At 40.6% G+C, this 27,896-nt stretch overlaps 2 protein-coding genes across 2 annotated transcripts; both read left to right on the forward strand.

The window, feature by feature from the left end:
- Nucleotides 1-8,889: 8,889 nt before the first annotated feature.
- LOC144056773 (P2Y purinoceptor 1-like) lies at nucleotides 8,890-12,866 on the forward strand. Its single transcript, XM_077573828.1, has 2 exons — nucleotides 8,890-9,415; nucleotides 11,601-12,866. The coding sequence occupies exons 1-2, from the start codon at nucleotides 9,036-9,038 to the stop codon at nucleotides 12,253-12,255; spliced, it is 1,035 nt and encodes a 344-aa protein (XP_077429954.1). The 5' UTR covers nucleotides 8,890-9,035; the 3' UTR covers nucleotides 12,256-12,866.
- Nucleotides 12,867-18,324: 5,458 nt separating this feature from the next.
- On the forward strand, nucleotides 18,325-27,792 carry optc (opticin). The gene is made up of 7 exons (XM_077574501.1): nucleotides 18,325-18,455; nucleotides 20,859-21,086; nucleotides 22,838-22,994; nucleotides 23,589-23,747; nucleotides 23,840-24,042; nucleotides 26,430-26,525; nucleotides 27,199-27,792. The coding sequence occupies exons 2-7, from the start codon at nucleotides 20,877-20,879 to the stop codon at nucleotides 27,367-27,369; spliced, it is 996 nt and encodes a 331-aa protein (XP_077430627.1). The 5' UTR covers nucleotides 18,325-18,455; nucleotides 20,859-20,876; the 3' UTR covers nucleotides 27,370-27,792.
- The last annotated feature ends 104 nt before the right edge of the window (nucleotides 27,793-27,896 follow it).

Consider the following 27,896-nt stretch of genomic DNA (forward strand, 5'->3'; position numbering starts at 1 on the left):
AGGTTGTCCATCCATCCATCCATTTTCTTGGCCGCTTTTCCTCACTAGGGTCGCGGGGGTGCTGGAGCCTATCCCAGCTGGCTTCGGGCAGTAGGCGGGGTACACCCTGAACTGGTTGCCAGCCAATCGCAGGGCACACAGAGACGAACAACCACACTCACATTCACACCTAGGGACAATTTGGAGTGTTCAATTAACCTGCCATGCATGTTTTTGGAATGTGGGAGGAAACCGGAGTACCCGGAGAAAACCCACGCAAGCACGGGGAGAACATGCAAACTCAAATAAGGTTGTATGTTATGCTATTCTATGCTATGCTGTTGTCTATGAGACAACTGAAGTGTAAGATGGCAGAACATTCGGTGGATTAAAATAAATAAATAAAAGAATAAATAAATAGATCAAATAGCTGCAAATATGCAAAATTGTGTGTGGTCACGTTCTTTATGTGCCAAAATGATGCCGTACAATACATGCAATTTTATTGTACGTGTTTTATTTTATTTTTATATTCACATAACAGCTGCCTGCAGGTCAGAGAGAGAGAGAGAAAGAAAGAATGTGTTTTGTGTGTGCGTGTGTGTGAGTGAGAGAGAGAGAGAGGGAGAGAGAGAGAGAAAAAAAGAATGGATCACAGTATTTCTACTTTTGAAGTACAAGTACATGCGTTTGCACTTTTTATAGGGCTTACATGTTGCAACACTGGCCTCACGTGGTGACCAACAGCACTGCAGTATAACCTTCATGTGTTTTTGTCTTTTTTAAACAAAAGACAAAATTAGGACAGTTTGTTGATAAACAAAAAATACGTAATCTTTTTTTCTCTCCAAAAATTATGCAACCATATTTTTTTACTTTCTTATAGAAAGTGCACAAAGTCATAATAGGAAAACAAATATAAACAAATTCTTTATCATATACTGTTCAGAAACCAAAAAACAAAACAACACCCACCCAACCCCCCTCCCTGAAAATTCCGCCTTCAGTGCATTTCTTTTGTGGATTTTTTTCAACCTAAATAAACAAGATGTTAAAAATTATCATGCAGCAAATATAAAAAACAACAACATACAAAACATTCTTTTTCAAGTACAATACTGTATGTCCCACTTAATCTACTGCAAAGATGAGATGCTAAGTCACGTGACGGCACACAATCGCAACACAACAGGGGATGAGGGAAAGCGGGAGCAAGTCTGCCTGTCTGCTGTGACATGCATGTTACCTGTTTGACCAAACCGTAGCAGCAGTGGTGTAGTCCAGGGTACAGACGCTCCCCAACTTACGAACGAGTTACGTTCCGAGTGATCGTTCGTAAGGTGAATTTGTTCGTAAGTTGCTTCAGTGCTATATTTTGTATTATAATTTATGTTTAAAGAGAATACGTACAGTACTGTACTACGTATGTTAGAGAGAGAGAGCGAGAGACACACACAGTATGTACATGTACGTAATAAGATAAATAAAATGAAGTTTAACTTACTTTTGGAAGATGTACTCGATGCTTAAGGATTTGATGGAGGAGGAGGAGGAGGAGGAGGAAGAGGAGGATTTTATATGATGAGAGGTTCTTCGTCGTCGCTGGAATGGGCTTCAAAAGTTACTTCCTCCTCCGTAACTTCAATGTAGGAAGAAGTTGAGGGTCGCGGAGAAGAAGATGAGGGTTGATGAGTATCTTCCTTGGAGGATTTACTAGAAACTGGCCGAAAGAAGCGCTCTAACGACGATTGCACAGTTTTCTTCTTTTTTCATCATAAATGATGCGGTAGCACTGTATGGCATCATTCAATTGATTTACAACCTTTGTGCAACGTTCAATATTTGGGTCTTGCTGCTCGAAGAGTGCGATGGCTTTATCTATGAGCGACAGGCGTTTCTTCTTCTTCCTCCTCATCGACACGTTGCTGAGCCTCCAATGCTGGGCGAGCTCTCACAGCGCCAAGCGTCGGTATTAGCGGCGGAAAGAAGCACTACAGTACTCGGAAAAAGGGTGCGCAATACAAAATCTAACTTACAGCATCTCTTTCCGAACATTTTTTGACATGCGCGCATGCGCGCAGACATGTTCGTATGTACCGTTGTTCGTAACTCGAATGTTCGTAAGTAGGGGAGCGTCTGTATACGCGAGTATACGGACTACACCCACTTATTTTTCAGTCAGCATTGAATATACCCACTTCTAAATCCCCCCTATTCACACCGTTCAGCTATGGCCTACTGTTTTGTGGAAAACACTACTTCACCTTTATATTTTTATGCAGGATCGTGAGTGGTTGGCGGCAACAATGAATACACAGAGACTGATATACTGTGCTAGAATAATTGTGCCTTTTATTCCCAGCAAACAGCAATCAACATTTATACTGTGCTAGGATAATCGTACGTTTTATCCCCCGCAAACAGTAATCAACACCTGCGCTGTGCTAGAATGATTATTCCTTTCATTCCCCGCAAACAGCAATAATCACAACTTGCTTTGCTAGAATTATTGTACCTTTTATTCCCCGCAAACAGCAATCAATACACTACAACGTTAAGCAGCATAATATGATCTTCATCAGCGCTTACCTTGACACAAGACCGGAGAGCCCACGGTCCGGGTCGAACGAGCTGCAAAAAGGCTGGGCAATCGTACGGGTTCCACAGCTGACTGTCCGGACCGTGTGCCGCTCCGTCTCTTATTCGGTAGCGTGGGAAACTGGGCTAGCCAAGCCCTTTCTCAGACACTTTCGAAAACATGTTTTGCAAAGCAGGGAAAACTGTAGTACAAACAAGGACGAGTTCAAAGGCTGAACCCGCCCTTTATTTACAAATTGTTGGGCACCTGGATTCGTACAACAGTTCAGGACAACAACATATCCTTATATTAGAGGTTACATGAGGACATATCAAACCATGGTTATTTTCCCTTCAATCCACCCCCTGGACTCATGAAACCTCAAAATATATTCAGAAAACGCATTGGTCCTGGCAAATTTGTCCAAATCAAAAATGGGTTCATTATAGACACCCCTGTTATAGTTTTGTAGTTTGACGATCCCCCCATAATAGACCAGTATGAAAAGTGAAATATCACCCCCTTATTCCAAAAGTGTTCTGGTGAATTTGTCATCCATGGCGCGTTTCACCCGTTTCACATAGAAGCAAGTACACACATTGAGTAAATATATAGCACATAATACCACAATAAGTATAATCAATGGAGGAGTCGTTACTTTCCGTGCAAAGGGTGATAATCCTGTGAATATATCATACCAGTGCGACGCTGATGATTGTTCCACCGTCTTTGCCACTGCAAGTACCTTTTCTTTGGCTACCACTGTCATTATCTGTAATTTAGTAACATTACGACGGTGGTCTTTCACCATCTGTTTTAGCACCTTAGAGTCGCTCAGTACTTCTCCAAGGAGATACCCAAACGGTTGTCATGCAACACCTCCCACTGGATCAAGGTGAGAGCTGTGGCATCAGTGAAATTGGTTAACCGATAAGTCTGATTGTTCCATGTCCACAGGTAGACATCCTTGAGGCAGCCAGAGAATGGTACTTTCGGCAACTGGGGATGCGGCCGGGTTGTAGCTACACATAAGACATGTGGCCCTACCTGAGATAGCACATCTCGGGCCACCTCATAATCCCAGTCACACATTGCATTTTCCTCTTTCAGGCATGGATTGGTGTAACCTTGATTTAGCATACAGACTTTCCCTGCATCGGTATGGTCACATCCGGTTAAATCGTAAGTCATATTTGATTTGGGTGCTAACCACTCTCCTCTAATGTGTAAAATCCAGTATGCATTTAAAGCTATAACGGGTAATACATAATACCTGCATACTGTCTGAGAGTTGGTTACATTATATTGCACCCATGTGCCAGTGCACACAGTGTCATTGCAAACAGTTTTGTCCGCCTGTAAGTATAACCAAACACCAGTAGTAATATTCCACATCCTTCGCCATTCGTAATAATTGTTTGTCATTACAATTGCTTTAAATCGATTTCTTTGTACTTTGGCATGTATGTTTTGCAATGAACACGCAGTCCAATTCATCCAATCAGTCATATTCCGTAATACTTCATCAGTGGAGTTGTTTACTCTTTCTTGAAACTGCACTTGTTTGTCCAAAATTAATGCATTCTGTGCTTGACCTTGCACCGCAGTTGGCATCCACTGTGCCACTTTTACTAATGCATCATGTGTGTATTGACGCGTGTAGTGCAGCTTGCTTGAAGTAATCTGGTTGCCAATCAGGTTGGCGAATCCCAGCAACGTTCCTGTCCCCCCCCAGAAGAGTGTCATACCACGCCCATCGAGCACGATGACACACTGGTAAGATAGGGAACTTGATTGTCCAACGTACCTCAGTCCGAATCAGTCCATGTGCCATCTTCACACAGGTTGGCACGTTAGGAACAACGTGGGCTGTGACAATGGTGGTAGTATTAGGGGATACCTATATGGCATACCGGAATATGGGTCGTCCCGTGATTTCGGAACCATTGGCAATCCACGTGTCTTGGCTCACCGTGATTGTCCAGTCAGTGTCATTGCTGTTCCCGGTGCAATTCCTTTTTTTCGGATCATACTCACATAAAGAACACGTGGCATTCACCGTCAGTCGGCACCCTCTGGCTATCACAGGAACGTCCCGTCCACGGAGGCACTTCCGACACACCTGGAGCGGGCAATCACTGCTTACGTTGGCAATCAGGCAGGCTTGCCCGTCTGGACAAGTAAAGCCGTCCTGGGTGCGGTCGTCAGCGGCGTTTCTCCACCGCAATCGAAACCACCACACGTGCTCCAGCGTTCAACCAATGGCGGCCGTCTGAATCGGCTCCCGGCAAAGGACGATCATCCCCATCAGGAGGACACCACCCGCAATGCCTCCGATGCCCCATCGACCGGCACCACCATGTCTCCGGCCAGCATACATCGTCTCGTCGCACTTGGATCCCCAATCGAGGAGAAGTCAAACCTGTACACATACACATAGACAACTACATGCTAGGGTTAGTTTTCACGTAAATAACATTTGCTGACTGGAACATTCACCCGCTTTTCGTCTCCAGGATACATTACGGCCACGGAGCTATCTTTCCCCTGCGCTATAATTTCACCTGCTTTGGGGGGTCCTGTCGCTTGCTGTACCCACACTTTTGCCCCAGCTTTGTCGGTTAAATGTTCCCCTTTCATTTTCAGCTGCTTCTGCATTTCTACTTCCTGAATGCTATGATCATTGTACTTATGTATCACAAGCTGTGCTATTTTGTCTCTAGCCTGTAACACTAATGGTTGTTCTCCTTGTTTGCAGATGACCACCAAAGCCCCTTGGTAGTCATGATCAATTACCCACCCTGGATTGTTAAGCCCAACAACGCCCGGCTTGCTTTGGGTAACAGTTGTCCATATTGTCCCTTAGGACATTGTAGACCTATTCCTAGGTCAATAACCCGCACATCCAACCCCACCGAGCCCGGTGTGGCACGCACAGGCAGTTCCGCATTATTTCTGATTTTCCAAATTTTAATGGGTTCCTCCCCGGTTACTGGGGTCACATTAATCATTCAATTAATCGGCGTCACCCCTGACCCCAACGGTCTGTTGTTTATTTTTGCCAATGCAGTGACCAGGCGTTGCTTCCATCTATCAAGAGTGTTATCAACACTTTGTTTTCGGAGTGTAGTCTTCAATATTCCATTCATCCTTTCAATGAGCCCAGCGGCTTTCTTATCTCCCGCCCACTCTTTTATTTGATTTCCGGTGAAATGGGTACCATTATCTGTCTGAACCTGTAAAGGAATGCCGTAAAACATTTCAATCTTTTGCAGACATTGCAGCGTGGCATATTGATTGGCATGTTTGCAGGGATGCGTCACCAGAACACCTGAGTATGTGTCAGCCGCAGTACATACGTACCTACATCCCTTAGACCATGGCAAGGGTCCAATGAAGTCCATCTGCCAGATCTGCCCCGGGCTCTTTCCTCAGTGTATATGTCCCTGCATATGCTGTGGAGAACCTCGTCGGTGATGTTGGCATTTTTCACAATTTTCGACCGCAGTTTTTACATCATCTATATTTAGATCAATGCCTCGATCCAGGGCCCACTGTCGGGTCTTCTGGATACCCCAATGTCCGCTTTTCTGATGTACCCATCTCGCTAGGCCCACCGTGGATTCCCTTTGCACTATCATCGCCTTTACTAACTGGTCTACCGCTTGGTTGTAAAGTGCCTCAGAATCTGTATTTGTAGTGTGTGCATCTACATGTGACACCGTAATTTTCACACCCTGTACCGTGTCCCAAATGTCTTTCCATAGTTCCGCACCCCATACCTCTTTCCCGTGTATCTTCCACCCATGTGCCTGCCATGTCGGCATCCACGTCGTCAACCCGTTTGCAACGGACCATGAATCAGTGTAAATGTGTGCTTCCTGCAATCCTTCCCGTAGCAGGACCATGTGAATCGCTTTCAACTCTGCCCACTGACTACTCTTTCCTTCCCCCATTTGTTCTAGAGTCAGCCCCAGGATGGGATTCATGGCTCCTGCTTTCCACTTCCGCTGCCCTGCCTGCCATTTGGCAGAACCATCAGCAAACCACGAATGCCTCTTTTGCTCCGCAGTAAGCTGGTCCCACTTTACCCCTGCCTTCACAGGTGAATCGCTGAGCGGCGTGATGTCTGCTACCACCTCACCCTGCTCCGGAACGTCCGCCACCTGTTCATGCAGCACAGAAACCCTGGTTTGGCACGTTCAGACGCATACCACTTCCACTTAATAAGACTCGATTCCTGGGCTGCACCTATCCTCTGGGTGGTAGGATTACTCATCACCCATCCCAAAATAGGGATATCAGTGCGCATGAGCACTTCATGGTTGACTGTTATGTCGATTATGCTCCAATAGCATGCCAAAAGTTGTTTCTCAATCGGAGTGTACCGACTTCCTGCATCTGGTAACTACTGTGACCAGAAGCCAGAGGTCGCCTCACCCTCCCCTGTTTTTGCCACAGACTCCAATTGGCATACTCTATTTATCTATCTACTCCTACCCTATTCGAGCGGAAACTTGCAACTCCACTGGCCCTGATGTTATCTTGGCCAAGGACACTGCCTGCTGTATTGCCTTTTTCGCCAATTCAAAAGCAGCTTGTTGAGGCACCCCCCCCCCCCCATTCAAACACCTCCTTTTTCCTAGTTACTTTGTACAGCGGCTGCAAGATCTGTCCTAGGTGCGGAATGTGATTCCTCCAATATCCGAACAGACCAATAAACCTCTGTATGTCCTGCTTAGTATGCGGTGTCATAAATGCTGTCATCTTTTCCCTGGCTTTGGGGAGTATTTCCCTCTCCACCCTTGTTCCACTGTATCCCCAGGAATTTCACCACCTGTGTCGGCCCCTGTATTTTTGCCGGATTGACCTCCCACCCATATGACCTCACATGCGGTACTAACGTTAATTAATCGCATGAATTCACTAGTTAACTCACAATTAATCACAAATTTGATATCTGTTCTAAATGTCGAATATTTTTCCCCCTAGGTTTTCATACTCTTGTTAACAAAAGTGGGGAAAAAAATGTTAAACTAATAGAAATAGTTCAAATTGAATGTTGAATTTTTGACGTACATAGCCGTCAATGGCAGTGAATGAGTTATGAAAAATTGTGAAAATTGAGAGTATGCCCACTTCTCCAGGAACCGCTCTTGTACATGGGATATTTGATCGCGATGTGTGTTTGATCCCCGGGGTAGACGCTGCCGGTTACACACTAATGCTTTAGTTCAATTTTATAGTAGCTAGGCTGGTACTTGATTTTTAACTCATTCACTGCCATTGACGGCTATAAACGTCAAAAATTCATTTGAACTATTTCTGTTAGTTTAACATTTTTCCCACTTTTGTTAACTAGAAAAAATATATATTGTACATTTAGAACAGATATAAAATGTTGGATTAATCGTGAGTTAACTAGTGAAGTCGTGATTAATTATCAACAAATTTAAGTGCCCGACGCCCCTAATTTTTAATAATCTTTTCTTCTTCTTCTTAAAAAAAAAGTAATTTTAAATATTATTACTATTTTTAATAATATTTTTATAAAAAAAAGTTTATTAAAAATTTGTGGCATCAGGCGATTACATTCTTTAATCATAATTAATCGCATGAATTCACTAGTTAACTCACAATTAATCACAAATTTGATATCTGTTCTAAATGTACAATATTTTTTCCCCTAGATTTTCATACTCTTGTTAACAAAAGTGGGAAAAAAATGTTAAACTAATAGAAATAGTTAAAATGAATTTTTGACGTATATAGCCGTCAATGGCAGTGAATGAATTAAGTACAGGTTAAGTTAAAACACAATAATGGGGATAAATAGTTTAAAATTCAGCATTCAACAATACTGAACCACACTTTTTTTTATTGTTCACTAAATATTGTAATTTGTTTTATAACATATAGTTTATGTTTGCCTCATAATAAATACATTTTACATTATTTCAGACTGCTTGTTATACAAAACTGTTCTTAACAGGTCACGATAATTTTATTATTGTAAGCAAATACAACTGACAGATTTTTATTTATACATGTCTTTTGTAAAAGAGGATGTTTTTTCTGGATGAAAAATTGTGAAAATTGAGAGTATGCCCACTTCTCCAGGAACCTCTACACCACATAAAAGAGACAAACTGAAACTAAACTACTAGAACGATCTTATAGTGCTAGCATCGATCCTATATCGATGCTGAATTGGTATCGATAATATCGATATCTGGATCGATCCTCCCACCACTTTCCCTTTCCTGCACTCTCCAACGAACATCGCTATGACATTAGATGCAAGAAGGCTGCTCGTCATTTGAATCCTCTAAATCTGCAATAGTAGCGTGTAGAATTCATTTCCTGTGGTTCACACCTTTCTTGGTTTCACTTTTACTTGCACAGGCTGCAGGAAACGCCGAGCAGATTGCGCGGGCTTCTGTTTGGTGCTCATTAAGGAGCAACGTATTTAAAAGTCATGTCTGGAAACATCACTCATGGAATCAACAACATGACGCACGGAGCGAATAATTCCGCGTGTGGAATCAACTCGCACTTTACGCATGCGTTTCTGCCACCTGTCTTTGTGGTCGTTTTCGTGGTTGGGACGCTCTCCAACGTGTGGGGGTTAAGAAGTGTGAGCAGCGGCTGGAAGAGCATAGGAAACATCAACATCTTCATGCTCAATCTGGGAGTGGCGGACCTGCAGTATCTTTTGACGCTGCCCTTCCTCGTGGCGTACTACGCACAAGACAGCTACTGGCAGTTCGGACAGTCTTTCTGCAAGCTGACCCGCTTCTGCTTCAACCTCAACCTATACGGCAGCATCGGCTTCCTCACTTGCATCAGCATCTACAGGTATGGGGAGAGATTTGGCTCAAAAATTATCACACAAATACATTCGTGATTTTCACGTGTTTTTTTTTAGATCCACAAGCATTTTTGTGATTTTCACGTGTTTTTCAGATGCACAAATATAGCCGCAATTTTCACGTATTTTTAAATTTTGTGTGTGCATTTTCTATGACTTTTTCTTGCGAGTTGTGAAAGTACGTTTGGGGATAGTCGCACACGCGCATTTATTTTTGAGACAAACATCACGCTGTTTCGAGATATTCACGCACACAAACCCTCAAGATATTCATGTGTCTAAGGCCCGCTCCTCCTCCATCCACAGGGAGGGAGTGTTGCCATCTCCATCGTTTAAAATTGGACATTGACAAACAGAAATCGAGTCTTTATCTGAACTTTCATTATGTGTTTATTTTGCACAAGTCGGGAAAAAATGTGACCGTACTTTGTTTCCCTTGAGCTTGTTTTGCCTTCACTTGAAAAACCCTCTTTTTCTGCTGTTAAACTTTCTTCTTCTACGCCACCAAAGCAGCAGCGGCCCACTGATCTGTACATATATATATATATATATATATATATATATATATATATATATATATATATAAGTAGACGACATGGTATGTGCTGCTTTGAAGACCCCCTTTTTCTTTTATCGCTCAGTTTCTTAGACCCCAATATTAGATTTGGCAGAGGCATCTTTTGTTGAATTAGTTATAGTAAATTATATATATACATACATACATACACAATATTCCTCAACATCATCCTCTTGTCCGCTTGTTTTATTTTGTTTGACAAATTTAAAACATCATAAATCATGCTGCTTCTACTAAGTACTGTCTCAAATGTATAGGATCGTATGCCGAGAAACGTTTTTTGGGAGTGGTAATATGGCGGCCTCGTGGCTTCAAAAGCCTATCGGCTAGTAATATATACAGATCAGTGCAGTGGTCAAAGAGGAATGAGCCGTCTCCCGTTTCTCGTTTAAAATTGGAAATGGAAAAACAGAAATTGCGCCATTATCTAATCCTCTATTATGTGTTAATTTTACACAAGTCTGGAAACAAAATGCAACCTTAATTTGTTTCTCTCAAGCTTGTTTTGGCTTCACTCACATTCTTTTTCTACTGTTATCTCTTTGGCTGCTGCTAAAGCAGAAGAAGAGTGTCTTTTCGAGTGAAGGCAAAACAAGCTCAAGCAAAACAATCTAAGGTCGCATTGTGTTTCCCGAATTGTGCAAATAAAAACATAATGGAAGGTTAGATAAAAACTCAATTTCTGTTTTTCATTAGTTGGGTTTCCACCCCCCCGAATTTTCAAGAAATGCGAAAATAAAATTGAATGGAAATGCTAGAAATTCAAAAAAGGGCCCAAAATTCACCAAAAAGTTTTTACGCTTAGAGGGGGTGAATTTTGAAGCGCATAAAAAAAAGGAAAATACGAATTTTGGCAATGGAAACGGGTTTTGCGATTATCGCTGAAACCAGATACACATTGCACATTTTGACCGGATATTACGTCACACATACATTTGTAGTCCCAAAGCAATGTCGGACGATAAAGTAAGGTATGCTTTTTGGGGGAATTAATTAAAGAAGCAAATATTAATGCTATTTAAGATGGAAAACAGCAAAGAAACGCTATGGTTTATCAATAATTACAAAAGCAAACTCATACGACGTCATTGCACGGCGCAGTCGCTTCCTGGTCTTCTTTTAAATTACGGGTGGATCACATCTCTTAATGGTGTATACAGCGGCGGAGTCCTTTCTCAATATGCGCAAAAGAAGAACAGATGGAAACGGGCACAAGTCGCATGTCCGTTTTGCACATTTTCAGTAAATTCACTTGGATGGAAACCTGACTAATGTCCAGTTTTAAACGAGAAACAACTCGTTCCCATTCAATGGAGACAGCAACACTGCCTCCCTGTGGACGGAGAAAGGAACGGGCCTTAGACACGTGACTTGTGGGCTTGTGTGTGTGAATCTCAAACGCACTTTCGACAACTCGCAAGCAAAAGTAATGCAAAATGTACATTTTTTTTTAAAAAAGACATGAAAATCGCGGATATATTTGTGGATCTGAAAAACACGTGAAAATCGCAAAACTGTTTATGGGTCTGAAAAACGTGAAAATCACAAAGTTATTTGAGTGAATATTTTTGAGACAAATCTCTCTCCATATACAGGTACTTGGGAATTGTGCACCCCATGAGAGTGATGGGAAAGATCAGCAACAAACATTCTCTTCTCATCAGTGCCCTGGTTTGGTTTTTAGTTGTTGTTCAGATCCTCCCGGACATGTTCTTTGCCAAAAATGATACGAAAAAGCCCAATGCTTGTTTTGACACCACCTCCAACGACCATATCAGAGAATATCTGCCTTACAGCATTGGATGGACGGTCACAGGGTTTGCCATCCCATTAGTTGTCATCATGCTGTGTTATGGCCACGTGGTTTGGGTTCTTGCCAAAAAATCCAATGTTAACCCTCTGCTAAAACAGCGCTGTTTGAAACTTGTGATCATTTTGGTCTTGCTGTTTTCCATCTGTTTCATCCCGTACCACCTGCTTCGAAATGTTAATCTCCAAACCAGGATTTTGAAACAAGAAGGCATCTGCCACGACAGCTTCCGCAAAGTTTATATTGCACACCAGGTCAGCAGATGTCTAGCATGTCTAAACAGCACTATAAACCCTCTGATATATATTGTTGGAAATGACGATTTGCCGATGAAGCTTCATCGTCTAAATGAGCGGGCCAGGATGTCGTTATCCAACATGACGCGTACCATCATTAACCGCCAAGCGCTGGTAGTGGATGCAGACTCATCCTTCGTGTGACGTGTTCGTGAAAAGTGTCGGATCACCTTTGAAACTTGCCTGCAGCCTTATCGCCACATGGACTTGCAGTAAAACACATTCGGGAATAATTAACCTCATGTACAAAGTCTGCATGATATTAAAGTATCTGTAAATGATTTTGAATGAACATCTTCCAACGTCAGAGTGAGTCAGAAAAAAAGAAGAGGATTCTCCTGCATAGAGAAAATCAACTAGACAACTCCTGTTCTAGTTGATATATATAGCACGCCAGCAAGATATGTATAGTATATTGATATTGTTCGGTATATACCGCACCTTATTTGTAGGAATTGATGAGTTTTTAGAGATTCTTCTGTTTTTGTCTTGTATTTTTATTCTGCTGCTTTAATTTGCTGATTAAAGTGTAACAAAATCACATCACAAATGTTTGTATGCACTTGTAATATGTATATTGGTCAGTCTATCTATTTTTGTAATTGGGCACGACCGATATACATTTTTTGAGGCCGATACCAATTTTTGGCAGAAAAAAAATACAGATTAATCTGCCGATTATTTAAAAAAATATATAATGCATAAAATGACCCCCCTTGCCAATTCCTTTTCAATGGGTGTCACTTACGCAGAAACTTCCGTTATTAAGATTCTCTGCTTTGAATGACAAGTATGACCTTATCAAAAAAAATCTTATGAAGTGTACAGTGTTATTGTATAGATGTATGTGTCAATAATAAAACAATTCTTACTTGTTTACAACCGTTGTAAAGCATGAACCTTTTCTTTTATATATTTATGTGTTATTTTCACATGTCTTGGGATTTATTGGACTAACCTGGGACATCAGGGATTGTATTTCGTGCCATGTCTTGTGGAAATGTATGTTAAGAAGACCAAAAAATAGATAAAAATCCTTGGATATTTGCATCGTTGAATTTTGGGAAAATAAAGGATTTGAATCCTTGAAATACCAACTTTAAATATAACTTGAAAAAAAATACAGCAATAAGAAAGTGAAGTGAAATTAGAATAAACTAAAATAATAGCAACAGTAAAAACACTCAAAAACAAGTCGATGCTAACTTCCTATTAGAATTTGAATGGGATCCTCCCTTCGCTTTTAGCATTAGCATTAGGCAAGCGAAGTTTTATAAACGAAGTATGTTTTGTATTTAAATATACAGTGGATGTAATTCTTAACGTCGTGTGTTTAGTTTTACAGTTACCGCCAACTGCTGTGTCAGCTTACTTGGAGTCCAAGACGGAAGACAGCTTAAAGGAACAAAAGAATAACCAGAATAACATATGCTACACACTTGCTAGTTGCTAATGCTATGCAAGCTAAATGGCGCATTCAGGTTACTTTGACAGCGTCGGAAACGTTTTTTTTTTTTTTTCCGATAACGTTTGACTTCGATTTGACATTTAATGGCTTCTTCCACGGCTCATACCGAAACCTTCTACCAATTCAATTGCAGTCTGTATCGTTCGACTGAGGATTCTTATTAGCATCCCTCCAGAAGAACACAAACTCGATCTAATGGGCATCTACAACAGATGCCTCTTAATAAGGAAATATCAGGCCCATCAGTCCAATTAGAATTCTGAAAATAACCAAGCCTAGTGGATCTGTAGGGTTTGAGCCACTCATTGAGTCATTGTTTGTCCAATATTATAGTGATTGAATGGCACAGGTTTACCATCACAAAATTGTTTCATTGATCTAGTTGAAGAAGGATAAAGTTGTGTTTGTTATATGTACATTTTGCACATTTGTCTCTCAAAAATCATTACTTATTGTCATTTGCTCAAGTAGTCTTATTAAATTGCTGCTTAAACCTTTAAAATGTGTTTGATTGTTGTAATATCTCTTGAAATTGAAATTAGAGGCAAGTTGACGAGCAGAACATCCAGGTTATGATTGATTCAATGCCCTTATATGATATCTGGATCATGTAACCTGGATGAATGAAAATATTCACGACATTTGTAAAGGATAATGTTCAACTATTAGATTTAATAAGATTCACATTTGGAAAATGATGGGTGCCCATTCAATGAAATCTGTTTACTCAAGTCTCAATGCTCAAAGCATCCACCTGTGACCTGTTTACAAGTCATCATACATTATTCATGTCATATTTCATTCTGTTTCTAACGTGCACTTCCTGTCCTACTGTAGATCTTAAGACAGGAAACAGTTTCTTATAGAGGGGTTTTCCCCCCTCAACTATTCACCCACACTTTTGAAACCAGGGCTCCTTTTTTCTTTTTTTTTTTAATATTCTCACAATTATCCAAACACCACACTAAATTTGTATAACTCCTACATTGTTTGTAAAATGACACAAACTTCAGTATATAAATATACAGTACACATATTTATAAACATGCTGTTTTGTTGTCATCTCACTAACAGTCTTCAAATGATCAGACACTATTGCAGACACTACTGTGATCGGAACAAAACACATTCATAAAAAACCCTATTTTAGGAACTAGCATGTGCTACACCTTTTTTTTTTTTTTACCAGACATTTCTTTTTGTAAAGGACAAAAAGATATTGACAAACCCACAACATTACTCTAAAAACTAACTCGGACAATCTGTTTCACCACCACTTGATTTAATACATAAATGCAGGTAAAAAAAAGAAGAAAATAAAGTAATTTACAGCATTTTACGATTGCGTGAACACTAAAAACAAAAGAATTACATAATTATCAACACCTCACACCGAAGGAGCAAAATGGACAAGATTTTCACCACTACAAACACAGTCAGCCTCACACTTTTTGATGCAGAGGGAGGCTAAGCCTTCCAACAAGAAGATGAGGATGGGCAACGCTGGTACTAGAGAGCCACAGTCTTGCACGTTTTAGATGTCTCCCTCCTCCAACACAGGTGATTCAAATGATCAGCATGCTATGGAGAAGCCTGATAATAATCTTCACCTATGTTGGACGGGGGAGGCATCAAACACATAGGACTGCGGCTCTCTAGGACCAGGGTTGCTTACCCCTGAACCAGGCAATTTATTTAATTAATTTTATATCATACACAAGCAGCCTGGAATAATGTAAAATATATTTATCATGAGGCAAACAAAGTATATGCTATAAAACAAATTACAATATTTAGTGAGTAATGAACAAAAAGTGAAAAACAGTTGTTAGGTTTCAGTATTGTTTTGTGCGGAATCTTAAACTATTTGTCTCCATTCTTGTGTTTTAATTTACCGATACTTAAAAATCAAGTAGCAGCCCGTAGCAACTGTAAAACTTAACCAGAGCATGTAATTAGTGTGTAACCGGCAGCGTCCACCCCGGGAACATGATCAAGTATCCAGTGTACGAGGGCAAATCAGTTCACCTGAGCTAAATTTCTGGGTCACAGTTGTGGCTCGGGGGAGAATTTGAAGCATAGTTGTCCTCAACATGACCCGCCCTACTCTGCCTCCGATTGACTCATCAGTCCTCATGCCAAAAGTTAGACAAATCTAATCAGTATACCCTGGACTACACCACTGTATGCAAGTAATTTTTTTCAAAAGTTAGCAATTGTTAAGATTTACCAGTTCCTTGACTTTTCTATAGATGTGGTAGCCAAAACCTTCTTGGGTCAGTATGACAATGATAACTCTGACGTTTCAGCACAGGAAGATGACACACATGTTTGGGTCCAAAGGTAAAGGTGTCCACTGACAGCAGTGCCCTATGTTTTAGTACCCAGGAGAGCTTATGCCCATTTGCCTTAGGGGTAAACTTGAAGAATGCAGCGTGCTGCAGTGCAAAAAGATGCTCAGGGAAAGCTCGAGTGCAATTGTGTATGCTGTGAAAAAAAAGCGAATGATTACATCTCTGCTCCTATCCGGCATCGGTCTTCCTAGCGTGCAGTGTGCTCTCTCCAAAGTGGAAGATTTGGCGGCGGCGAAGTTCACTTGGTTTACAGAGCTATACCACTGGCTCACGGACTGAGTCCAGCACAACTCTTGATGGGGAGGAGGATAAGATCAACAGTTCCAACCACTGCGAAAGCATTGAAACCAAACCTCAAAGTCTTCAGAGAGAAAGATGAGGACACAAACAGCGACAATCTTTCAATGCCAATCACAAAGCACGGGATCTACCAGTTCTTGTACCTGGACAGAGAGTGTGGATTAGAACAGCGCAGACCACAGCCACAGTTTAAGGACCTGCTTCTACACCAACGTCTTACAAGGTGGAAACAGATCAAGTGAGCTTGAGAAGAAACAGGGCTCATTTCACAGTGCTCCCAGAGACAGGACTGCCTCACTCCAGTAAGACTGTGACATCAATACACAGGTGAAACAGTGACTAGGTCAAGAAGAGTTTCCTGTCCTCCAGATAAGTTAAACTTGTGAGAAAAAAGGGGGATGTTCATGTTTATAAAAGAAAAAAAAGTTGCAATATTCTGTTTTGATGTGAACAATTCTAATTGTCTTGGTTTAGTACAGTCAAATGATAGATGTGAAGAAAGGGTTTGTTAGCTAAATGGGGTTGTACTGATGCTCAGTGTAATGGCATTAAGTGTCCACTAGGTGGCGCCTGTGCACTAGACTTGAAATGGAGAGTGTTATGTTTATGCCGAGAAAGAGTGTGTGTTCAGTTGGCTGGAGTAAAAGCAAGATGCACGACGACGCCTCCTGTGTGTTTTGTGAACCTACAACACTTACAACAGTTAGCATCTTCGGCTATCGCATTAGTCGTAGCTGTAGTTTTAAGCCTCTGAGAGCCACGGGGCTTGGAGGTACCCTTGTAGTCTTTGTCATTTGTTTGGACATCAAGAACCAAATGTCAATAACCAGAACTTTGTACAAATTTTAGCAGGGTTGGAGGAGCATCCACTCTAAACTGCCATCTTGGTCCGTGGCTCGACAGCGCCCCCCAGATTAGGCCTCTTAATGATTTAATAGATGACTTGAGCTAGGCGGTTGTCTCTGTGATCTGTCCTGGATTCATATCTATCTGCACTCTGGCACACTTATCCAGTTGAAACCAGTTAAGATCATCAGGTCACAGATTTTTATATGGGCTAGGCTGAACCGCCCCCTGCTGATTGCACTAATGAGAAGGGCACCATATTTACATTTTAAATACCGGTAAGTGTTTTTTTGTGGCAAAAATTTACTTAAATGTTGCATATTTTGCACTTGAAAGTTATTTGTTCTTGAAAGTTGAGGAGTAGAAAAATAAAAGCTTGTGTGAACAATGTTCATCTCCCAATTCCCTGTTTACAAGTTGTTGTTTATTAGGTTGTTCTACCTGCACAATAACCTACCTCTAATTTTAACACAGAAACAGCGCTGGAGGAGGCTTGCTTATTATAAGACAACTTTGACCATAAACGTTACATCTTACATGTTATGTTCCTGCGAAACATAAAACAACCTGATTCAAGTCACCCGAGTCTTCCCACCCCCAAGTAAGGCCAGTATCCATAAAACTAAGTTTTACAATTTTCATTATGATTTAAGAGGGGGCGGCACGGTGGCTGACTGGTTAGGACGTCCGCCGCCCAGTGCAGAGGACGTGAGATTGAGTCCGGGCTTCGGCCTTCCTGGGTGGAGTTTGCATGTTCTCCCCGTGCTTGCGTGGGTTTTCTCCGGGTACTCCGGTTCCCTCCAACATTCCAAAGACATGCATGGCAGGTTAATTGAATACTCCAAATTGTCCATAGGTGTGATTGTGAGTGTGAATGGTTGTTTGTCTCTGTGTGCCCTGCGATTGGCTGGCAACCAGTTCAGGGTGTACCCCGCCTACTGCCCGAATCCAGCTGGGATAGGCTCCATCACCCCCCGCGACCCTTGTGAGGAAAAGCGGTTTAGAAAATGGATGGATGGATTTAAGAGGGAGAAATTTGCCAACAAAACAGATCAACCCTATTTTTTGAAAGACAAACACCAAACCTTACTCTTTGTTTCGTTTTTGGGCCAGTATGCGCCTACATCTGAGTGTCGATTGTCAAGAACATGTTGACAGCTAAGTACACGACACGCTGACTGAAATGACCTGGACAGCCCCCTTTTCATTCTGCTAAGTCATCAAGCCCACCCCCTCCACCTCATTACCTTCATAATGAAGCATTGTTCAGAAACAAAACTGAGGCCAAGAGTACAGCGAGGCACGTCCATATTTTGGAATCCTCAGGGGATGAGAGGGAAGTAAAGCAGTACAAGTTGAAGAACTAAAGATCACAAGTAAGTTTACTACTTTACAAATAGTTATTTTATACTCCATGGAAAGTTTGAAAAATTAAAGAAAAATAGCAGTTATATGCTAGTGTTTCATTTATTTAATGTATTGCATGTTGATTAATATAATCTGTGTTGGAATGTTTATCATTTTACAGTGTGCAGACTTTACAGGATTAAGACCTTCCCTACTTTCCATGCAGTGTATTTTTGCACAAAAATTCCTTCGGAACTAACATTATACATTGCTGCAGATTGGTCATTGCCAGCTAGTCTTATGGCGATGACGTAAAAATTATGTAACAATATTAACAATATTTCTGGCTGTAATTGTCTTCAATGGCTCTCATTTACACAACACACACAACTCATATAAACACTATAACCACGTTGACCATCTGATGAGATCCAGTGCTATAAAATATGCAACAAAGTCGCGAACATGCACATGTCGCAGCTTTTTTGGGAATGTGTTGCAAGTGTCAAATTAAAAACAAACATTGGAATTGGGGTTTGTAATTTATGTTCTTCTATTGGATCTCACGCGATTGTGTAGTTTGTGTGCAGGGGGGCGTTATTCTTCTGCTGGTCACAATATGTTCAGTAGGGGTATTAGTTATTGGTTGTGCCAGTAGAAGCTTGGCTTGTTTTACTCCGGCAGTCAAACAACATTCACAGGTTCATGTCACGCTTAAAGTAAACATTCCTCTGGCATTCTGACCAAACTGTTAAAAATGCCTCTTGGGCTCAACAATTACAACTAAAAAGTGACTGCTTTGAACATTTCTACAAGCAAACACTGTAAATTGATTTTTTTTAAAAAAGTGTAGCATATAATAAAATGAAAGTTAATAGAACGTTGTACTTCAACGTTGCAATCTTGTTTTACAGGTATTGTTCCTTGTTTCACAATAAAACGGAAAAAAAAGGAAAAGCTTCGTAGTCATCGTAGGCTGACCTTTTCAGACTTCTGAGGAGGGAGATGAGATCAGTGGACCTGATTGATTTCCAGGGATCCGCAGATCACGATCACCCAAATTAAGGGAATTGGGGCCAATATTGATCCCGGCTGATCGATTGGTGCACCCTTTTAATTAAGCCTGATGCCACAGTAAACATCAAATAGCTAGAAATACTGCTAACTACTGCTGATAAAAGTTGTCAAACCCCACAGACCATTTGAACGTTTTCAACAAGGAGCAAACACCAATAAATGATCGCTTAACCAACTGTATGTAGTCAGTCTGGGACGGTACATGTAAAATGCACGTGGTGCAGTAGGATACAACTTTTTTTTTTTTTTAAATGATCCTCTTACCCAGGGGTCAGCAACGTAAATGCTGGAAAGTGCCACAATTTTTGATCAGTGCTGCTCGGGGGCCACATAGGACCATGCACTTCCTAACAAGATAGATTTAAATATGGACAGAATACGTACATACGTACAAAATATGTATGGTTAATATATTTCATTTTTGAAAATACATTTGATTGCATAAAAGATCCAATATGAAGCTAACAACAACAAAACGGCTCTTTTGCATTAAAAAAATAAAAAAATACAAATTCAACGATGGCACAAAACTACTAAACAGCAATCCAACATTAAGTGCAAAAATTCATTTTGTGCATTCCCCCCCCCCACAAAAATCAACTCACTCAAAATTGTAATTAATTATTATTGAAGTACTTTGTTTGTACTGCATATCGCTACAAATCCGCCCAAAAATGTACTAGGCATACTTACTGTACTATATGTTGTAGTATAGCAATATAAGAGGTAATGTAAGCGCAACTAAGACATGTCTGCCATCTAGTGATGAATGGTGTTATTACAACCAAAAACTACCAAAGATGCATATTTGCAGTTCTGCACCCACAAAATAATTTGCATTTTTTATTTTTCCTGTTTCATTTTTTTTTCTTGTTGCAGGATTTTTCCCTACTTTGCCCCAATTTGGGTGAAAAACTTATACTGAATATTTATCAGGGTTTCCTGAAGATTTTCTGGGGTTTTTTAATTATTATTATTATTTTTCCCCCCATTTTAATTATTATTTTTTATTAATCAAGGGTCTGCTAGTTGCCCATCAGCCTCTATAGTTTAACGTTCAATGAGTCAAATGGATTTATTTAAACGAGGGAGGGAGTGGATGACTTACTGGTGATTAAAATGTTTATTTGAAGTATGGAGATCTATTGATCATATCAGGAACATTTATAATGAAATTTTGAATTTAGTATTGATAAATTCAGAGCCTTCACTAGGGTTGGCAACTGAGAATTTTGTTGGGGTGGTGGCACCCACCCATTGCCACCCCGCAGATCTGCCAGACACTGACACAAACTCAAGAAAGAAAAAACACACACAGTCCAATTAGAATATTAACCCCTTTGTTATGCATGCAGGTGATCCCCAAGTTTGAGATGAGGGTGTCTTTGGCATCTTTGATGGCATCTGTTGCTTTATCCCTGGTCTTCCTGGATCCCTGCCCTGGCGTGGCAGCCCCCCTAGAGGAATCGGATGATGGCCATTTTGACCTGGAGAACTACGACTTGAACAGTATAACAGACTGGGACAACATGGAACCCAACATTTATGGTGACAATTATGATTATGAGGACTTGGACCAAGAGGTAAGTGAATGGTATCAGTACAATAAATGATATTCTTGACCAAAGGTGCAAGGCTAAGACGGGCCCAAAGGTCACTTATGACCAGCGGTGCGCCAAGCTTGCGAGATGCCCCTGGCTGAAAGCCATTATTTTATGCTCCGGACAGCATTTTGTCGACAGGAGTTGGAGAGAAGAATTTTTCTTTAGCTTGATGCCACCTCTATCAAAAGAGAATAGACTTTCTACATATAGGCAATATTTTCACTGGCAGAAAACCAAAACATTTTTTTTTTGTCAATAAAGAGTGCAGACCTAAGATTTCTTTAGCTTTATGCCCCCTCGTTCAAAAGCAGATGAACTTTCTACAAAGCTGCCAAGTTCCATGGTCGTGGACTTAGCAGATTGATATAACGTTTTGAATAAAAATACTATTTAAAGAAGTAGGGTAAGAAAAGTCAAGACATACTGTATACAATGCACACTACAAGTACACAGGCCAAAGGCCTATATTTATTCATTCAGTGGCAGATGACCAACAGAGCTAAATATGCACATTCTTGTTATCTTGTCCCTTGTAAAGTGCAAAGGTATATTAGATTAAGTGTCATTGTGTATCAAGTACAAATGAGTCTTGCACATTGCCCTACTTTAGGGTTTCCCAATTAGTTCTCATTGAGGGTGTTAACATTGTTAACATTTTTAATTCTTTATTTTACATTTTAACCATTTTAAATTTAGTTATAGATGTGTAGAGCAGGTGAAGTAATGTTGAACTCAATATAACTCGACCTTAACCTATCTGTTATCTTGTTTTGTCTAAATTCCCTTTCAGTGTCCTGCTTGAGAAAGTTCAATCTGACATACTGAGATTCTGTTTTGAGAAAGTGCAAGCTGGCATACTGAGAACCTGTTTCGTCTAAAAGTGAAGAAAGTGCAAGCTGGCATATTGAGATTCTGTTTTGTCTAAATATGAAAGATCAACCTAGCATACTGTGAGAATGTAATCTGCTTTTCGTATTTGATGGGAGGAGAAGAGGCATTTTTGTACAAACTCGGATTGTAATAAAGGGCTGTGTCTCCCGGGGGGAGGGACACACATTCTTGGATGACACTGCTTTGGTGATATTCAATTGTGTGACCAGAGATCTCTGTAATAAATTCTCCTTGCAAGGACCCTTTTCACAAGAATCTCATCTTTGATTTATTTGGACACGCAAAAGATTACAAAACTTAAATATAATCCTTCAAGGGCCAAAATTATGTCAAGGTTGGTGAGGATATAGCCGGACCAGCTGTGCCTAAAGCAAGATATGCCCAGCTAGCGCTATCTAGCAGCATCTGATCTATTCACATCATACCTGTGGAAGACTCTTAGGGCTTTTACAAAGTTGCCAGTGAAATGATAAATGCTAAAAAGTTATGTTGCAACATCGCATTGGTGCACCTACGCACAGAATTTTTGCTAACTTGCCAGGAAACAAAGATACACATACACCGACTGTTGCCTCTTTGGACGTCACCCCACGAAGAAGGATGTCACAATAATGATATAAAAAGTTTTTTTTGTCCAAGATGTGCAATGCTTTTTTTTGTACACAGACTCCATAGTTTTAAGATGTGTTGCTCCAGTAAGCAACCAGCAAGTACTGTAATGCAATAGTCAATCTGTGAGAGAATCATTGGGTACAAGAAAGTCATCTTAGCACCCTCAGTCAGAAGAGCTCTTATTTGTTTGAAATTATAGTAAGAAAGAAATTACACTTGATTTGCAGATTGAAGTCGAGACCGTAGCAGCGGACATCCACCATATAGGCAGCCAGCCAAGAGTTAACCACCATGAGGAAGAAGTGACTCTGTCTCCCTTGCCTCCATCTCCTGTAACACTGGACTTCAAAGGATCCGGCCTATTTGGACCAGAGACTGGACTGGGTTTGTAAAATACTTTCACTTTGCTTATTTAAAGGTTTATTGCGGAGTTTAAACTGCTAATGTTAAAGATTTTTCTACATCATGCATGTTCCACCAATGCCAAGATGAGTAGAAAGAGCCCTAACCTTTTAACTGCAACTGCGTCTTTCAGCTTGTATCTTCCCTTCAGTACAATTTCTTGAGGGTGGGGAGGGGGGAGGGGTGGAGTGGTGGAGGGTGATGTCATGCTCGCCCTCACAGATATGTAGTGTTTTGTTACAACACGATTGGGATGGAAACTGGGGGGGGGGGGGGTGTCAAGAAGAGGCTTCAAGTACAGTCCAAACTTCATCTCAGACTTCAAGAATTTATTTATTTTTTTAAACGGGGGAGCATATAAAACGGTAGATCGGAATGGATCACATCACATGTAAACAGGTGACCAGAGATCTTCATTCGGAATGATTTCAATCGGAATGACTAAAAAGTCTCCATGTAAACCCAGCTATAGAGGCTGCAAGTTACACTTTAGGCAATGCATCTTTATTCAAATGCACTCACCCATATTTGACTTGATCGACTTGTCCTCTTCTAAAACAGTCTAAATATGTGCAGGAATGCCTACCTGCCTTCTGTGTGTATGTATCGGAGGGAGCGTATACTGTGATGACACAGGCCTGAAACAGATACCACCCCTGCCCAAGGACACCAGCCATTTTTACGGACGGTTCAACAGCATCCGACACATCAAGAACACTGACTTCATAAACCTGAGTGGGAAACAATTTTGATAACAACCAAATCTATTGTCATTCTAATACAATTGCGCATATAAAAAACAGCATTTTTATTGTATTGTTTTACAGGTAAACTTCAAACTATCGACCTGACTGGAAACCAGATCTCTGAAATGGATGAAGATGTATTTGGCTCGCTACAGCAACTCCACGACTTGTTGTTAGCTGAGAACAACCTGCAGGCCTTGCCAGAACTACCAGTTACCTTGAAGCAAATCGATCTACGGAACAACAGACTGATCAGCCAAGGGATCCATTCAGAGTCCTTCAAGGTAGATACTAGGTTGAACAGCAGACACAGTCATGTCAAATGCAGCAGTTCATTACAAGAGCAAACATTTTGACATAGTGACACAGTGTCTATACATAGTATTCACTTACGTCACGGGATCGCGACAACTTCCCAGCGGACTCAGCTCTGTTTGTTTTGTGTTTACACCGAATGTTCTTTTGTTTTTGATGAATGTCACCCCTGGCTTCCTCTAACCTTACTTGCGTAAGCAAGACCTTTGAGGAAGATTTAGCTTTACACTCTTTTCAGCGGTACACGTTGAAACGTTTGATAAGTGGAATTGATTGGATTACAAACATTTGCCGATAGTGCCCGGACAGGACTACATGGCAACGTATGCTCTGAGGTAAGATAGATGGCTCCCAAAACACGGACATTCTTGCGTCTTCTGTACTTTTGGCTTTAATAGGTTGCTATGTGCATTTATCAATTGTGAATTCGAGGTGAAGAATCTTGGCAAGTTAGCTAGTTCCCCGACCGCGCTAGCTATGCTATAGCTATGCTATAGCTATGCTATAGCTATGGCTAGCATGTTACAACAACGACATTGTTTATTCATCACTTATTCCCATAGACTTTAACAACAATTTCCACTTTTGTGCTGCTGGGAGAGGAAAATAAGAGACCTTAAGGAAGGTATTTGGAGAGATCTCAAAATCGAAGGTGTTGACCAACAGATCTATTTTTAGCCAGAGATAGCCACAGCTAGCAGCTCACATATATCACGATCGCATTATGGTATTTTTATTTTTTTTTACCATTACAATGACACTTACCTTGATCAAAATGGTCAGAACACACTTTAGTAGACTTAGTCGGTTAGAAATCCTTTTGATGTATCTTTGCAATTCTGGACACCTCTTTGTCTGTTCCCATTTGACATTCAATGGACCCATGAACGGCATACAGCACAATGTGGGGCAAATGACGTTGTGTGAATACAATCTAGAAGCTTCGTTTCACATCTTTGTTCGGATTGTGAAGTGGTTCGTGAAAATCCGGAATGAATGAACAAATGAATGAATCCAAGTAACTTGTAGTCAGCAACACGAGCATTTGCTTCCGTTGTCTCGCTGGCCGTTTGCCCTACCAAGGGCCTGCTGGGTCAATAGTTGGGGGTCGGTGACGTCATGTGAATACTATTGACCCTTCAAGTGTGATGTCACGTTTGTGTGCCGCCCATCCTACAGGACAGGCCGCCAACGCAAGTAAATGAGAAATCAATTAGTGAGATGTAGAAAATAGGTGAAGCAGCTTCTAAATCTGCGACAAATGTAATGGTAAACTTCTGCGCGGCTTACGATTGCTCTAATCGAGCAAACAGAGATAGGAAATCGTTCTTTCGTCAAGTGAATTATTATTATTATTATTATTAATAATAATTATAAAAATTAAAAATAAAACACCCTTTGTTAAAATTTCTAATAAAACAAAAAAACAAAACACAGGTGTTCAAGAAGGAAGGTTAACCTTGTCATTGCTAAGTCTTAAATTCATTGAGAGCTATGGCTGCATGGGAATCCTGAAACGTGTACTTTTCCTCAGACCAGTGTTAGTTTTAGTCTCAGTTATAGTCTTTTGGATGAAAATGCTTGTTAGATTGAGGCTACACGTAGCTTGAGATATTTTTCAGCGTTTTGCCCTGTCATCCATACATTCAGTTTGAAAGCGCTATATGAATAAAGATGACTTGATTTGACATTCCCGGAGATGTTTTTTTTCTCATTAAAAACTAAGGTTTGTAAAAACTCTGGACAGAGGAGAGATTTGCAGATTTCTCCGGATCTGCATTGGCACGTGAACAGTTGTAAACGGAGATTTACATCATCACACTGTGACTGCACACGTCACTCACACAAATACCTCAAGCAGCTCTCGCCTTTGTTTACTGCGGGTGTACGGCTCACCTGCTTGGTGTCAGACGCAAAATCACACGGATCCACGTTGGACGAGATCGAAGTACTGGGGAAGTGAGCAGAGTTTGTCCAAGTCGTTTGTTTTGAGGTCAGAAGACATTGGTGGTGGTGGTGGTGGGGGGACCCGTATTTGTTCACACAAATCCAAGTACAAAAGAACAACTTTCTCAAATCCGCTCCTGCGTCCGTTATCTACTGGTAGGATATATTTGCTTCTTATAACCTTCATTTTTGTGGCATGGGAGGATATCTTAGTTACCTCTCCTCTCACTGATTAGACGTCTTGTGAGACGCTTATTGTATTGATTTGTGTTGTAAGTGTGGAAAAAGGTTTTAGGTCCCAGGGGAATATCGCTGGGATTTTCGGGTTCAGAGACTTCGTAAGATGAGACCAGATATCGTGAACTACTGTTGTATTGCTGTTTTAAAAGTGTATTTTTCCTTTATACAGGATATGAGCCAGCTGGAATTCCTCTATCTATCTAATAATAATCTAGATTACATTCCAATACTGCTGCCATTGAGTCTCAGAGTGTTACACCTGCAGGTAAGAACACAAATGGAAGTATCTACAAGTATTTTGTACCCAAAAAAAATTGTTTTTATATTCTTTGTTGTTTTCCTCTAAGCTCCGTTTATCATGTACTCACTCTGATTGACTGTTTTCAAGTGTTATTTTAAATAAATAAATAAATAAAAGTCTTGTGTGCGCGCTGACAGTCAGTACTTGTGTGACTATGGTGGAAGTGTTGTCAAGAGATGAGGTGTATTTGGCTAACTACTGCCACCTAGAGGCTTGGCATGCATCTCATTGTCCGCCCAATTTGCGGAAGTGACATCGTCAGATGGAAGCATACTCTGATTGGATAGAATTTGTGGAACTGTTGCCACCTTAAGGTCTGCCATTGTCGTAAATGTACTCAAAAACGCATTAATGCAGTTAGCTAACCCTAACCCTAACCCTAGTCACCTTTTTCATCCCTGATCAATGCCTAAATATTTTAAAAGAATCAATGTGCGCCCCTACTGCACTACAAAATTTGTATTAATTGACCGCAGTCAATTTAAGCATTTTTTTGTTGTTGTTGCTTTAATCCATGCGGATTGACGATGACGGAAGGGTGTCCTAACTGTTGACGATTACCGAATGACGGATGCTCAAAATTCATTGACGCGCCCAACTCTAGTAAAAATAATGTCTCTCTTTGTATTTCAATTAGGGCAATAACATCCAATCCCTGCATGAAGACACTTTCTGTGACAGCCACGACCGTTACTTCATTCGGCGCAACCTGGAGGACATCCGCCTGGATGGCAATCCTTTGAACATAAATCTGTTTCCACAGGCTTATGTTTGTCTGCCACGCCTGCCTGTAGGAAGTCATTCATAGGTACTGTTAAAAAGGAGAAAATTAATTGCTTTGTTTGTTGTGCTTTGTATGTGAATGTTGCTTTGTTTGTGAGTCCTAAGTATTATATACAGTATAGTATAAATATAGGTATTTCAATTTGATATTGACGGACCATTGCTGAAAACCTGTTGCAGCTGACGATGTGCCATGTGAGCGAAGTCCCTGGGCATTAATGAAGAGGCGTTTGAACTCTACTGTTTCTTATCCCTTAGTTCATAATTCAGTCTTCGATTGATGATATACAAAATAATTTGTATAACCTTAACACACAAGTTCCCCCATTTTTTGTTGTGTATATATATATATATATATATATATATATATAAATACACACACACACACACACACACACACTGCATATGGATGATCGTTTGAAGTGAATAAAGATGTCTTAACATTCAATTTGTCAGCTTGAGCATTTCTCTTTCGATATGTGAATTCATATAACGGAACACGATAATGCAAACAACATGTATTAAGTTTCTTTTGAATGCAGTTGTATTTAG

This window comes from Vanacampus margaritifer, chromosome 8 (genome assembly GCF_051991255.1).
Source record: "Vanacampus margaritifer isolate UIUO_Vmar chromosome 8, RoL_Vmar_1.0, whole genome shotgun sequence".
NCBI classification, from domain to species: Eukaryota; Metazoa; Chordata; class Actinopteri; order Syngnathiformes; family Syngnathidae; genus Vanacampus; species Vanacampus margaritifer.

What these genes read in the sequence shown, in the direction of transcription:
- optc (XM_077574501.1), top strand. Translation starts at nt 20,877, where the DNA reads ATGAGGGTGTCTTTGGCATCTTTGATGGCATCTGTTGCTTTATCCCTG. An exon ending in ATGAGGACTTGGACCAAGAG is followed by an intron (nt 21,087 to 22,837) that starts GTAAGTGAATGG and finishes CTTGATTTGCAG; the next exon opens with ATTGAAGTCGAGACCGTAGC. An exon ending in TCAGAGTGTTACACCTGCAG is followed by an intron (nt 26,526 to 27,198) that starts GTAAGAACACAA and finishes TATTTCAATTAG; the next exon opens with GGCAATAACATCCAATCCCT.
- LOC144056773 (XM_077573828.1), top strand. Translation starts at nt 9,036, where the DNA reads ATGTCTGGAAACATCACTCATGGAATCAACAACATGACGCACGGAGCG. An exon ending in ACTTGCATCAGCATCTACAG is followed by an intron (nt 9,416 to 11,600) that starts GTATGGGGAGAG and finishes CTCCATATACAG; the next exon opens with GTACTTGGGAATTGTGCACC.